The sequence below is a fragment of the Nyctereutes procyonoides genome, unplaced genomic scaffold, assembly GCF_905146905.1.
Source record: "Nyctereutes procyonoides isolate TBG_1078 unplaced genomic scaffold, NYPRO_anot_genome, whole genome shotgun sequence".
In the NCBI taxonomy this organism is placed as follows: domain Eukaryota; kingdom Metazoa; phylum Chordata; class Mammalia; order Carnivora; family Canidae; genus Nyctereutes; species Nyctereutes procyonoides.
The window spans coordinates 10,240,250-10,255,322 of NW_026575145.1; the positions used below are offsets into that span (position 1 = coordinate 10,240,250).

Sequence of the window (15,073 nt, forward strand, 5' to 3'; positions counted from 1 at the left end):
GGCTGGTATTTAGCATTCCAGTTACCCTTTACACTTCCAAAGGGCTTTGCTTAGGTGTTCTTCAAGTATGGTAATAGACTAGAGAGCTTGTGGAGTTTGAGGTCAAACCATTCCTTTTCTAAAGGTAGGTATGTAAGACTGTTGGATGTGCTTTGTAGCCTAAACATTGAGCTTAGAGAACCAATGCCTGGTTTATGCTTAGAAAAACTAACAGCTCTCCCTAAGTAAGCTGTAAAAACAGAAGCTGCATTTAGCCAGAAATTGCTGGTAGCCTGAGATTTCTGTGTACCAGCCCACTTCCCCTGAATGCACCTCCCCCAGCACCAATCCAAAAAAAATTAATAAGCTTTGAAGATGTGTTATTTTTCTGTTCTCTGGTGAAGGAAATATTTTATTTTATTCACCTGGTTCTGATTACTAAATGAAAGCAGAATTCAAAAACTTTTTAGAGCCTTGTACACAGGACCTTCTTAATCCATCCAAGCCCTGTCTGAAATGTGGGTTGTTGTTCATGTGAGCCCCAGGGATCCACCCCGAAAATCCAGTTCTTCTAAACCCCCTTGACAGGAGGAATTAAGCAACTCATGAATCTTCACTTCAGCAAATGGATCTGTACCTGGCAAAAGTCTTTTGTGATTTGGTCTTTTCATATACAATACTGTTTTTTTCTTAATGAAGACTTGGCACCTCACTAGATTTTCTTGCACATGCAAGGTAATATTCAGAATCTTTAATAGTTGAAGGACCCATCATAAGCCCAGTACGTACGCTTCATTTCAGATGGACCTCCAGGAAGTCCCCCCTCTTTTTAAAGGCATTTATGTCAAATAATTCTTTAAAATATCAATCAAAGTTTCCCTACCGTAATGTCATATTGGGTTTTGAGTATTTTAGAAAGTGTCCTAAGTGGTACTCTTCCAAATGAGTTCAGATGCTGAGTGCAGAATGGCATCCAGGCTCCCAAAAGTCCAGACTCACCCCCTTCATCTCTCCAATTGAGATGTCTCCTAGATCCAGGCCCCAGGTCTTGACTGAGGTTGCCATAGCCAGTATGATGGTGCAAGGTCACATATTGCGCATGAGCCAGGTCTACCATCTCAGCAACTGGGAGAGTCACATACTAGCTTCTGAAGCCCGAGTTCTGCCATGGTTGACTCCCTAAAAAGTAGCCCCACAGGTCAAGGAAATTGGGAGGGGATTCTTTTTTTTAATATTTATTTATTTATTATTTATGATAGACATAGAGAGAGAGAGGCAGAGACACAGGAGGAGGGACAAGCAGGCTCCATGCCAGGAGCCCAACGCAAGACTCGATCCCAGGACTCCAGGATCGCGCCCTGGGCCAAAGGCAGGCGCTAAACCACTGAGCCACCCAGGGATCCCCTGGGAGGGGATTCTAGGCAGGGTCGCCATGGAAGATGAGCCAACCGCCAGGCATTCAGTCTCCCCAAGGAAGCTCCCTCATCCTCTCCTGCCTGACTGCAGCCCAGAGGGACCACAACACCAGGAACCTGGGCTGGTGACCATCAGCAGAAGACCTGTAAGGGGGGAGGGGCACGTAGGTTTCAGGGCAGCATTACTTGCCAATAAGTGTTCAGCATCCAGCACCACCCAGGCTTCCAGAGTTCTGTGAAGGCTCTTTATGCTTGTTACAATTTTGTACACTTACTCTGTACTCAACTGGTGTGAATTAGGTACTAGTAAGTCCATTTTACAGTTGGGAAAGCAGAGGCTCAGAGTATGGAATGGAATCCAGATCTCATTCCAAATCCCTTGCTCTAAGCACAAACCCTACTGTCCCTGTCAATTGCACAAAAAAAGCCAGGCTGCAACTTATTTGGGTAATAAGAGAGACAGTCTCAGAGACTCTTAGCCTCAAAGGCACCAGCCCTGCCCAGAGGAGTGTGCAGAGCACTATGCAGCCTCCTAGCCTAGGAGGCTTTGCCTGGGCTTAGGAATTGGAAGACACCCTCTGCTCTCTCCTACCAATTGTTGTCTTTGGAGATGCTGGAGAATGAAAAAGGGAAAGGTTTTTGCCCAAAAGTTACTGTGAAACACAGAACACAAAACCAGAGCAAAAGGGAGGGAAGTGTTCTTCCTAGGGCTTGTTCTCCCAGTGCCTTGGGCTCCTCAGAGAGAGGCTTTGCCATTCTCAGAGCAGAGCCACCCCCTCACCGCCATCACCGTAACAGTTTCCTCTGGAGGTTCACACCCCTACTGGTTTCTGCCCCAGAACCCCAACGCGTGGTGGGTCATCAGGTCTGACTGTTGCTCCAGCCTCTCTTCCTACAACTGACACCTACCAAACTGAACTGAGTCCAGGCTCTTCTGAAAAAGGAGGAAACTGAGCCCAAAAGAATCTGCCTGGGTTCCCCAGGAAATTTGAGGTCGAATGGTTGGACCACAAATCTGTGACTGACCACCTACTGCTATCCACTCCTAGACCTGGCTGCCATCTCCTCATATCCTTTCTCATCTCTTAGGATGATGGTCTGGTTTATTCCCATTCCAGCACCTGCAGGAGTTTTAGAAGCTTCTGCCCCAGTGTAAACTGACCTTCAACCCGAGCACTGTGCTTTATTTATTGAAACCACTTCTCTTGGCGGGGTGTGAGAGGAGGGTCATGAGGAGGTCAGAGGAGTCCAGCGAGTCACAATAGAAGGTATTTTGGAGGGAGGAGGCCTGTGGGGTGAGGAGAGTGGGATCCACACCTCCAACTTCATCATGGAAAGCATTGAAAGAAAGGTCTGAATTAGATCTGCTAGTACCCTAAGCCTCCAAAGCGAGTGGGGCTCCACCTGACTTTTGAGGCCCTTTCTCTGGAGGAGGGGTTGGGGGTGGCTGGGGTGCAACAGGGGGCAGCCAAGGGCAGAAAGTGTGATCTGAAACGAGTCTGTGATGCAGATCCCAGGCAGCACCCGGGCTGAGCCCCACATCACCCAGTGCAGATTGAGGGCAGGAGGACTGGGCATCAAAGACAAATGCAGCCGCGGTATGGAGCTGCCAGGTAGTTTCCCAAGTGAGAGAAGCCCAGAAAAAGGCGGCAGACCGGCTTCCTCTCTCAAGGATTCCCGCCCATGCTTTCATGGCAAATAAAACTTCGGGAGGAGAAGTTGAAACGAGAGGTCTCCAGTCAATACCTTGCAACAACACAGCAGATTCTGAGAGGTTTGGTGGACCTTTAAGAAAACCATTACATGGGATCCCTGGGTGGCGCAGCGGTTTAGCGCCTGCCTTTGGCCCAGGGCGCGATCCTGGAGACCCGGGATCGAATCCCACGTCAGGCTCCTGGTGCATGGAGCCTGCTTCTCCCTCTGCCTGTGTCTCTGCCTCTCTCTCTCTCTCACTGTGTGCCTATCATAAATAAATAAAAATTAAAAAAAAAAGAAAACCATTACATCACACACGGAAAGCGTGTGGGATAAAATGCTTTGGATCCTAAAGACTAGGAGGCAATTAAGGTAAATGCTGATAATTTCGGGCGCGCAGCCACCGCCAAGGCCCGCTGCGCGCCGGGCACCCGGGAGGGTCGGATCAGTGCCTCGCTGCGCAGCCCCGACGGCCGGCGGCCTGCTTCCTAGGTGCCCTCCAGCGTCGGGGTGGGAACGCAGCGCGCCACGCGCTGGTGAGCCCAGCCGCACAAGCCCGGACTACCAGGGAGCTCTGCGGCAAGGCTTTTCTTTCTCACTGCGTGGGCTCGGCTTCATTTGCTTGCCAATTTAAACATATTATTCAAACACGGACGTTTCCTTTACAGCTCTGAGTGAAACATTTTGCTTGATGGAAAGTTGATGGCTTTTTTTTTTTTTTTTTTTTACTTTTAATCAATATCTGCTTTTGAAAGACTCTGCTGCTGCCTTTTCACAGCGAGGGCAAAGTGAAATATTTGTCTTTGGTCACGTTGATCACCCTAGATAGGCAAATGAGGGAGTTGCTGAAGTCCAGAAGTGGTGAAATGGGGGCATTCCAACTTCATCACATCACCCAGAGGATTTTGGTTAAAATCAAGCATCGCTGCCAGGATAAGATGCTTGCCCAGTGGGCCTGGAAGCTCAGGGATTACAGGGCTATGCGACCCTGGCCTTTCTGACAATGATCTGTCCATCTATTCGTTCCTTCCTCTGTCGGTTGGTCCATTCATTAAACAACCCCCTTGGCTAAGACAGGTCCCTAGAGTCCTCTCCCTCGGAGATTTGGAGTCAAGTAGATAAGGTTTCCTACGCTCAAGCATTTTTTCCCACCTGACACCAGCCTGGCCACCATCTGGATTGGGGCAGTTAGTTTATTGATTGAGTCAACAAATCTTTATTGAAAATCTACTATGCTCCAGCCTCTGCTCTGGTAGGGACGGTGAGCCCCACCCTCAGAAATCTTCTAGTCCAGTGGGGGGGGGGGACAAAAAAAATGAAAATGACACAAATGGAATAGTCTGCTCAGAACGATATAACCCTGAATGTAGGAATGTAGATTAAGATGTGGACCTAAGAAGAGCAGAGCTCAGTTGATTGGGGATGCCTGCTATGCCCTCACCAGAGACCCACGGAAGCTGTGCTGCACACTACAGGTAAAGCCGAAGGCTGGCAGCTACATTTCCTTGCTTTGATCCATTTACAGTAGGCAACCATGATGACTGCAGAAAGTTGTTAAAATTCCTGCAAATCTTGCTGGTATCTCTGCAAAAGGGAATACTGACAACGAGTCCTCTTCCTAATGTTTCTGTTTAGAAGCAAACTCACTACAATGTGAGTTTTATTCTGTGGCCCATAGGACCAGGAAAATCAAACAACTTCAAACAAATGCACCATTTTTAAAGCAAAACTTTCTTCTGATGTTAGCTCTGGAATAGCTGCTGGAAGTCCAGAGGCAGCCACTCACCAGTGTCTTCCAATCAAATGTCTATTTTAAATAATGAATGTAACCTCCCTCTGTCCATGCCAATAAATTAGTCTTTTTTGTCAGTCCAATGAACAGTTTTAAACTTCGGGGGAAAAAATCAGGAAGACAATACAATGAAAAAAAGCCTAGCTAGAATCATTTTCACACACACACACCGCATGTGTAGGATATGATTTATATTATTGTTACAAAAGCATCTGTTAAATAAAACTATGTAAATTTGAGGGTAATCATATTTGAATAGCCAAAGTTAAACCACCGGGGCCAAGTAAGGGGCCGTGGGAAAGCTCCTGGCTGTGTGTGTGTGTGTGTGTGTGTGTGTGTGTGTGTGTGTGTAGAAAGAGAGAGAGAGAGGGAGAGAGAGAAAGAGAGAGAGATGGGTTTACTGGGGGGATAGAGTTCAGGGAATGACGAGCTAAATACTCATTCACCATCGGGGAAGGATCTAGGTTCAAGGTGGCAGCCTCCAGGAGAGAGATGACATCTAAGAGTGCTCTGAGGTTGTGGGTTTCCATCACTGGCTCCCTATCAGCCCCAGCTTATGCGGGTGGGGTGGAGTCAAGTTCCCAGGCTTTCAGACTCCCAGCTCTTGCACACCTGGAGTGGCAGGTGGGGGAAATGCCAGGATCTCAAAACACCAGTCTAGTCTGTGGCACAGAGTAGGGCCTCAACCACTGTAGTCCCTCCCTGCTCTCAGACCTAAAATTTGTTATGCTTCTCCCTAATTTTCCAACTCTGTATCTGTAGCGTGCATTTCCAGGTCCTCTTCCAGGACCCCAGCCCTACCAGTTTTTAAGTAGTTAGAGGAAAGTGTGATAGGAAAGTGTGAATAAAGCAGTCAGTAACTCGAACACAGCTGCCTAGAGATGTGCGACTGCCTGGGGACCCGGCCTGGGCGGGGGGGGGGGGGGGGGTGCCACGTGTGCTACCCAGGCCTCGAGGAAGGGAGGTTCCCATTCTCTGCGGGCACCAATGGGACACTTATTCCCTCCAAGGCTAGGGATTGCCCAAGAGGGCTAGTCGTCCTTCCCAATCTTTCTCATTTGAATACATGAAAATGCGAGTTGATTTTGGCAGGGCAATGCTAGTTTAAGGCCAGAGAGACGGTTTTGTCGCCCGCGGGCAAGGCTGGGTAGGGAGCAGCTCCGGCTCCGACATCCGGCTGCCGGCCAGGGAGGCCCGCGCCCCAGGCCGCTCGGAAACCCCGCGGCGGCTCCAGGCGCAGTGAAGGGAAAGGACAAACCCAGAGATAAAGTATTGGGATTAAAATGTTTCATTAGATTTTTTCCAGTACAAACACCCAGGATCCTGAGATTTCTCTGCACGAAACTGTTGGATGAGGCCGGCTAGGTGGTCCCGGGGCCAGGGCCCCTACCTACTGAGGGTCGGACGCCTTGCGAGTTGTGAATTAATTTCTTGATTAATACAAGGATAGAAGGAAGGGCAGAGAAAGGAGGGTACGAGGAAACAAAGAAAAGTGAAGGAAGAGAGGCCGTGAAGGAACAGGAACTCGGTGCTTCTCCTGGCCCCTGCGCCTCAGACTGGCGGCCGAGCGCTCCTCGGGTCTTGGGCTCCCGCCCTCCCGCGGCGCCCGGCCCCCTCCCCCGCTCGGACCCACACCCGGTTGGCGAGGCCAGTCCCCGCAGGTGCAAAGAGTTGCTTTCAGCGTCCCAGGCCTTCCCCAGTCCTAAACCCACCCGGGTCCCAGTCCAGATCCGCTTTGAACCACGTGAAAGACAACAGGTCTCAGTTTCACAGCATCTGATTCCCCCCCTCCCGCCCCCCCGCAGGCAGATTTCAGCATCTCATCTGGGTTGCGGGTGGAGGCCTGCAGAGGAGGAGCTGGGACCCGCCTGCACTGAGGGTGGCTGGGCCCACGCCGGGGGAGACCTGGCCACAGCCCCATGGGAGGACGGAGGTCGCACGAGCCAGGGGACTGGAGAAAACCTGAGAGGGAAGTCCTCGGGAGGCTCCAGGGGGCACCACAGCGGCCCGCCCCCCCCCCGGGTTCCGCCCTCTGCCCACCCCGCAGCCCTGCTAAACGCGAAAGACCCCGGCGCGGCCACCGCAGCCCGCAGGGCCCAAGGCCCGAGGCGCCAGCTGTCTCTCGCCCAAGTCCCCCCCTGTTCCTCCCTTGCCCAGGTGAAGGTCGGCGGACGGGGTTCCCAAGCAGGTAATATTGGGAAAGGGTAGACGAGGTGGCCCGGTTTGGCCAGCGAGCCTCGTGCCGCCCGCCCCCACAGCCCGACCGCGCCGGGAGCGGACCCCAGAGGCGGAGAAGGCGCAGCTTCCGGGAAGGGCGGGGCCGCTTCCTCCGCCCGAGGCCACCTGGACTCCCCCCGCAGGCTCCCCTCCAGCCGGCTCCGGCCTCCCTGGCCCCGGGAGCCTGCCCTCCCTCTGCTGAGCCGCGCGGGGCTCGCACAGACCCATCCCGGCCCGGGGAGTCTGGCGCGGGACGTCCCAGGAGACGCCACGTGGCTGCCCTCGTGGCCCCTACGGGCAGGTCCACCCAGCGCGCCTCCCGGAGGTTGGAGACGGGTCCACTTCTCCGGAAAGCAGGGCACAGCCTTCTGAGAAGCGTAGACGGGGCCTATTGGGGAGAAGAGGTTTGCTTAACGGAGGAGCAGACTGCAGCCACCAGGCAGGTCACCTGGCTGCCTACGGGCCAGCTACCCGGAGACAGCAGCTCTGTTTCATTTATTTGCTTGTTTACTGCTTATTTTCTAAATCGAAGACCCGGCACGACCCCGATGATTCGCTTTTAAAACTCTGAGAAGTGACTGGCTGACTGGCTGGCATCTGAGGACGCTAGAACTTCACTTCCTAAATGTGTTAGGTGTCTTGGAGTATTGCCACTGAGATGGAGAGGCTGGGAGCTAACTCCGCTGCCACCTTTCCCTCTTGGCCTCAGGCAGTCGGCTCCGTGAACTGAAATCTCGGGCAGGGGAGGCGCCCGGAGTTCCAGACTCCCCTGACCGTGCTCGCTGGGGGCGCGTGCGGGAGGATTGGGGCGCCTCCCTTCCTCCCCACACACACCCCGGGAGCTGCTAGGAGCCCAGTAATTCTCGGCGGGCGGCGACCCAGGAACTCCCAGGCTGGATCAAGGCTCTGAAGTTGGCAAAGTCCACTTTTCACCACTAGTCTTGGGCTCTGAAGAAGCCCTAGGGGAAAAAAAAACTTTACTTTGGACATCCGTCTACAAGTGTTTTTTTCTTTTTTTCTTTCTTAAGCTGACTTTTTTTTTTTTTTAAAGATGAGCTCTAGTAGGTTTAGGAAGTGGGCTAAAAGTGAAAGAATATTTGATTTTTTCATTGACCCCCTATAAAATGACAGCGCTCCCCTCTTTAGGCACTAGCTTTTTGTGTACCATAAAAGCTATTACTAAGTTGTCACTACCTATAGAAAATGCCCTAGTCATTCTCGATGTTTTTGAAGAGCCAAGAGGGCGTTGGAGAATCACCGCGGGAAGGAACAAGGAAGCTCAGCACTGAAAGTCCCCCCCCCACCCCCCATGAGGCCGAGGAAGCTAAGCATCCGTTTACTTTACAAATGGAACCAAGGTCCTGCTGCTGATGGGTACTTTACACAAAAGAATTCGTTTTAGGGTGGCTCTGAGAAATCTGTGCAGATCCACACATTTACAGATACATTTACAAAACTGATGGGACCTGCAGTTGCAGGGGCAGGCTGCAGTTGGGGAGGGCACCTGCTCTGAGTTCCAGGTGGATTTAATTTCACTCTCATTCCATTCCTTACAATGTGACATTTCCCCCTCCCTTTTGTTAAAAAAAAAGGAATTGTAATCCAATGCTTTTATCTTTTTTATTTCCTTAACTGCACATCTTCACCCTCTCAGGCTCCCCTGCTGATTTAAGAGATTTGTTTGGTTCAAGGATTTAATGTGATTCTGTTGCCAGATTTCAAGGAAGAAAGATTTAAAAGAACAAAGTGCGGGGGGGGGGGTAGGTATCTGAAAGACAAGTTAAAACACATTTCTTAATATGAGATTAATAACACGCTTAAAACTTTGCTAAACAAGAATATTTTGCAGATTTTTCGTCATTTTAGAAAGATTTTATTTTGTCGTTACTTCAGGAAAACTAGTGGGTTCTACCTAGAGTAGGGCACACACACATGGTCACCCACGTACTTAGAAACAGACATAGTCACGCTCATTTAGAAGCTCACATACACGCATACATTCAGAGACATATTCAGAAACACTCACACCATCATCCCACAACCTATCACCAACTCAGTGCTCATCAATCACTTTCGTTGGTCCTTCTCCCCAGGACCGTGGGCAATCTTCTACCCAGGGCCTCATAGGAGCCAAGAGGCTTTGCTTTGGGGAGAACTTCCCACCAATGTCCAGGACCCATTAGGAACCAAGTAAGCGCCTAGGGTGCTAGCCCGGCCCCTCCAGGTGAGAAAGGGGACCAGGCACTGCCGCCCGACCATCCCTGGCTTCAGCTTGGCACCTCTCTACCCGAGCAGATGCATTCCCGCGCCTCTGTTCCTGCTCTCCCAGTTAACGCGCGCGTTTAGGGAGCTGTCCCCTCCCCCTGACCTTTCCCTATCGGAAACCAGACGGTCGCCACCAGCTCAGTCCCCGGGGCTGCGAAAGGGGGGCAGGAGGAGGAGCTGGGCAGAGGAGGAGCGCCCGACTCGGGTGCGCCTGCCCTATCACACAGACATCTGTTCTCAGTCTCTTCCTCTTTATGATCGCTACAGATGACAAGGGAAGTAGAGCGGACCGAGGCGGAAAAAAAAAAGTTATGTCATAAAGATATAAAACGGTGCTGTGACTCACCTGCTCTTAGCCGCAGGTACGGGTTTCGTGGCAGCGTCTCCACTCTGCTAGCCAGGAGCCCAGATAGGCCTAACGTCACTCGGCTAGGTTGACTCAGATGGCCGAGTTTCTAGTGAAAGGGCAAAATTGGGGCTTTCTCCTTTTTTCAAGCCTGAAGTCGGGGGAGGGGGATGGTCTGTATTCTCCAATCTCCCGGGGTTGAACTTTGGGTCTGTAATGAGTACAGTGGGGGCTGGAAGCCGACAGAAGAGCAGGAGGGGCACGGGAAGGGGCTGCAGTCGGCGGCCCCCGGAAGACGGTGGGTCCCCCTGGGGAGGGGCCCTGGGGTCATTTAGCTGGCACGGCTCCGCCAGCCGGGGCTCCAGCGCCACCGCCCCCACCGCGTCTCCGGCTGCGTGATTCCTATCCAGAACCCTCGTTAGCTAGCTCGGCCCCGCCTATTTTTCTTTTTTCCTTTTCCAAAGGGGGTTACCCCCTCCCATCCCATTTCCCTCTTCCCCCAGGCTCCGGGCTTAAACCAATTACGCTGCTTTGCAAACAAAGTGAGGGCCGGGTTTGAGGGAGGGGGCGCGGCGGGAGGGGGCGCAGGGGGCGCGCGGCGGCAGCGCGGCTGGGCGGGAGGCGCGGCGGCTGGACTGGCGGGCGGCCGCCTCGCAGGTGCACCTCGGGCTTTGTAGGTGCGAGCGTCTTTGTGCGGCGGACAAATGGGGAGAGGACGAGGAGGTGGGCACTCGAGCGACGTAAGATCCACATCAGCTCAACTGCACTCCTCTCGCAGAGGCCGCCCGCTCACTTCCCGCGGAGGCGCTCCCGGGCGCCGCGCTCCGCGGCCGCCGCCTGCCCCCGCCCGCCGCGCCGCCTCCGCCTCCGCCGCGCACGCCGCGCCCCGCAGCGCCGGGCTTCCTCCTCGCCCGGGTGGCGTTGGGCTGGCGCGGGCGCTCGGGTGACTGCAGCGGCTCGGCTCCCCGCCCCCGGCCCTGCGCCGCGCGGCCGCCCGTCGCTTCGCACAGGGCTGGATGGTTGCTTTGGGCAGGGTGGCTCCAGGATGTTAGGGACTGTGAAGATGGAAGGGCATGAGAGCAGCGACTGGAACAGCTACTACGCGGACACACAGGAGGTGAGAGGCGGGCAGCAGGCGGGACGCTCCCGGAACCCGAGCCGGAGGAGGCCCGGAGAGGCGGCGCCCGACCGGGTGGGCGGCTGGCGGGCCGGGGGCGCCTCCTCGGTGCCGTTGCTGCGCGCCCACCCGATGCGCTCCGGGACAGGCCTTGGCCGAGCCTCGGAGCCGGATCCGCTGCCCCGCGGGGAAGGCTGGGTCCAGGCGCTCGACGTTTGGAGCCGGCCAGAGGGGTTTTAGGAAACTCGGGGCTCTGAAAGCACCCGCTCCGGAAAGCGCTCGCCTCTTCCCTGCGGAGAGCGGGAGCCGGAACCAGGCCCGGGGTGCCGCGGGTTGGCGGGCGGGCGCCGCCAAGAGTTGGAGGGAACTCTGGTTCTAGAAAAGACAAGAGTTCTCCAGCAGGGCGGTCTCTTCCTCCCACGGCTGAATTCGCAGATGTCTTCGGATGAAAGCGCGATGCCGTTAAGTTGAGCGTCTTAATAATGGATCGGTCCGAAATTTGATAAAACTTCTTTAAAAGCCCGGTTTGGGGAGAAGTGTGCTCGTTCTATCCTAGAACCGCTGGGTGGCGCTGGTGCGAACTGACTCTGCCTCCAGCACCTCGAACGGAGAACCTGTTTCTCTTCATTGTCCCCTTGGTGGCACGTTCGTGTGGTTTATTTTACAATGTGCACAAAGGGATTGTGAGGAAAACCAGGTACAGGCAGGACCACCACCTACTAAAAGTATTTCTCTAGAAACAGCTGGAGATCACCCGCCAAAAGTTCACCGTTATTAAAAACGCTTATTGAAACGGCCTTCGATAATCCTGGGGAAAGGAAAAGACCAAAAAAAAAAAAAAAGTAAAGCGAAAGTAAAAATTACTTAAAGACATGGACAGAAAAATATAGAATCAGTAGATATTTTTTATGGTAATTAATTTATTTAGACTTGTATATTTATATACTCACAAACTTACCTTACGTTTATTTGGATACCATAGCAGCCTGTGCCTAGTTAAATTTATACACCTTTTATGTTTTCAAATGAAATTGTATTTGCTGTTGAAAATATTTTAAGGATATTATTTTTATTAAATTATCAGAGAAGTTTTCATGTTTCTGGACTCTATTTTTTTTAACATCTATAGTGCATTCCCAAATTGCTATTGATAAGGTTTTTCTCCTACTGATAATTTAAAAAAAAAGAGCTCAGAACTCTTCTTCGGGGTTTAATTCGGACGCAGACATCTCAGCCTGCTAGTTAATGAAGTTCCCTATGGAAAGAACTTCTTTACAGGTTAAAGCTGAGAAGTGGGAAATAGAATAGCGTTAAGGGAAAATAGACTTTGATTTTATATGTTTAAAGTGGGATTTTAAAGCCAAGCTTTGAAATAATCCACAGCAACGTATCAGTACCGGAATGCAAAATACGCCGTTTTGACAAATTATGTCACCAAAATTCTCAAATGCTATAGGGCTGGAAACAGATAAGGAAATTGGTGCAACTTTTTGAATGGCTTAAAGAGATGTACATGTAAAGTCATGTGAAAGTCAAGCGTGGTGCATGGATATTCTTATGCACTGCTCCTTTCCCCTTCTCCTCTTGTAGTTCTCTTTTTAATCTTTTCCCAAAACTTATTTAACTTCTGAGTTTCTTTCCCGTTTAATAGTACAGTCGCCACAAGTAGATGGAAAACAGGCCTCCTAAACGTATTAATAGCGAAAAGTCACCATTTGGGGAAACCTGCTAAGGCGGTAAAGCCAGATGCTGAAAAATGGATGGTCATATGGCCATGAATGATTAGTTCTATCAGGGAGATTAGTTGTATGTAGCAGCCTCCCCGCACGGCCGAGGCTACTGTGTGGTCAGCCGGGCCTAGCCGGCGTAGGCGAAACAGGCGCAGCGCTGGTGTTCCATGGCCCACCCCCGGGGGCGGGGGGGGGGCCTGTCCCGCCCAACCCAACGCACCCGTTACGGTGGGGGTGAATAAGCGGAGTCAGGGAATGATTGTATTTTCGGAGTTTAACTCCTTTTAACAAAAGGGCTTTGCTGAGGCCCGTCAGGGGTGGAGACTGGGATCCCAACCGGCGTGGATGCAGAAGGCGTCGGAGGGGCCCTACAAGTCAGCCCCTGGGCCTGGCATGTAAGGCGATTACACATCTTCCTGGGGACATATTTTCAGTGAGCGCTCGTCTTTCATGCCTGCCGCGATAAGATTTTCCCCCCGCTGCGCAGGCCATTGCTCCGCTGGTTCTGGGGAGGGCGCCTGACGGTTTGCCCCGGGTGGGGGGCCCCGTGCTTCGCAGCACTGCTGGGGCCCGGCCCCGGGTTTGCCCCCGGCCGCGGGCCGCCCGCTGCCACTACTAACCCCGCCCTTCGGGGCCTCTCCGCTCGCTGTCTCCGCCGCAGGCCTACTCCTCCGTCCCGGTCAGCAACATGAACTCGGGCCTGGGCTCTATGAACTCCATGAACACCTACATGACCATGAACACCATGACCACCAGCGGCAACATGACGCCGGCTTCCTTCAACATGTCCTACGCAAACCCGGGCCTGGGCGCCGGCCTGAGTCCGGGCGCCGTGGCGGGCATGCCGGGCGGCTCCGCGGGCTCCATGAACAGCATGACGGCGGCGGGCGTGACGGCCATGGGCACGGCGCTGAGCCCCGGCGGCATGGGCGCCATGGGCGCGCAGCCCGCGGCCTCCATGAACGGCCTGGGCCCCTACGCGGCTGCCATGAACCCGTGCATGAGCCCCATGGGGTACGCGCCGTCCAACCTGGGCCGCAGCCGGGCGGGCGGCGGCGGCGACGCCAAGACTTTCAAGCGCAGCTACCCGCACGCCAAGCCGCCCTACTCGTACATCTCGCTCATCACCATGGCCATCCAGCAGGCGCCCAGCAAGATGCTCACGCTGAGCGAGATCTACCAGTGGATCATGGACCTCTTCCCCTATTACCGGCAGAATCAGCAACGCTGGCAGAACTCCATTCGGCACTCGCTCTCCTTCAACGACTGCTTCGTCAAAGTGGCGCGCTCGCCGGACAAGCCGGGCAAGGGCTCCTACTGGACGCTGCACCCGGACTCCGGCAACATGTTTGAGAACGGCTGTTACTTGCGCCGCCAGAAGCGCTTCAAGTGCGAGAAGCAGCCGGGGGCCGGGGGCGGAAGCGGGGGCGGCGGCGGCGGCGGCGGCGGAGCCAAGGGCGGCCCCGAGAGCCGCAAGGACCCCTCGAGCGCCGCCAACCCCAGCGCCAACTCGCCCCTCCACCGCGGCGTGCACGGCAAGGCGGGCCAGCTAGAGGGCGCGCCGGGCCCCGGGCCCGCCGCCAGCCCCCAGACTCTGGACCACGGCGGGGCCACGGCGACAGGGGGCGCCTCGGAGTTGAAGACTCCACCCTCCTCGGCGGCGCCCCCGATCAGCTCCGGGCCCGGGGCACTGGTGTCCGTGCCCCCCTCCCACCCGGCGCATGGCCTGGCACCCCACGAGTCCCAGCTGCACCTGAAAGGGGACCCCCATTACTCTTTCAACCACCCCTTCTCCATCAACAACCTCATGTCCTCCTCGGAGCAGCAGCACAAGCTGGACTTCAAGGCCTATGAGCAGGCACTACAGTACTCGCCCTACGGCGCTGCGTTGCCCGCCAGCCTGCCCCTCGGCAGCGCCTCGGTGGCCACCAGGAGCCCCATCGAGCCCTCAGCCCTGGAGCCGGCCTACTACCAAGGTGTGTATTCCAGACCCGTCTTAAACACTTCCTAGCTCCGTGGGACTGGGGGTCTGTCTGGCATGGCCATGCTGGTAGCAAGAGAGACAGAGAGAGCGAGAGAGAGCGAGAGCGAGAGCGGGAGAGAGAGCGAGAGAGAGAGAGAGCGAGAGAGAGAGAGAGAGAGAGAGAGAGAAATCAACAACAAACAAAACCACACATACCAAGCTGACAACAGCATAAGAAAATCCCAACTGTTTTTATTTCATTTTGTGTGTGTGTGTGTGTGTGCACAATCTTTTCCCCAGTGCAAAGGACTGTTACTTTGTTATTGTATTCAAAATGCCTTGTGTATATTATTACAAAGAAAACCAATCCCAAACCAACAAAATTTTTCCCTGCAAAGTTTAACAATCCACAAATGTATATATAAAATCCTTCTACTATCCTTATTCCTCTCCCTTTCTTCCCTCTTTCTCCTCCAGACACATTCTAGTCTGGGCAGGGTTTATTTAAAAAAAGAAAAAAAAAAGAAAGAAAGACGGTCAAACTTGTAAAATAT

General features: G+C 53.6%; 1 protein-coding gene across 1 annotated transcript; it reads left to right on the forward strand.

Moving 5' to 3' along the window:
- Window positions 1-10,266: 10,266 nt before the first annotated feature.
- Window positions 10,267-14,709, forward strand: FOXA1 (forkhead box A1). The gene is made up of 2 exons (XM_055309231.1): window positions 10,267-10,826; window positions 13,218-14,709. Exons 1-2 carry the CDS (start codon window positions 10,755-10,757, stop codon window positions 14,565-14,567), a joined length of 1,422 nt encoding a protein of 473 aa, XP_055165206.1. The 5' UTR covers window positions 10,267-10,754; the 3' UTR covers window positions 14,568-14,709.
- Window positions 14,710-15,073: the final 364 nt, after the last annotated feature.

Excerpts from the sequence above, each read along its gene's own strand:
- FOXA1 (XM_055309231.1), top strand. The coding sequence starts at position 10,755 with ATGTTAGGGACTGTGAAGATGGAAGGGCATGAGAGCAGCGACTGGAAC. Across the intron at positions 10,827-13,217 it reads ACTACGCGGACACACAGGAG|GCCTACTCCTCCGTCCCGGT; the intron begins GTGAGAGGCGGG and ends TCTCCGCCGCAG.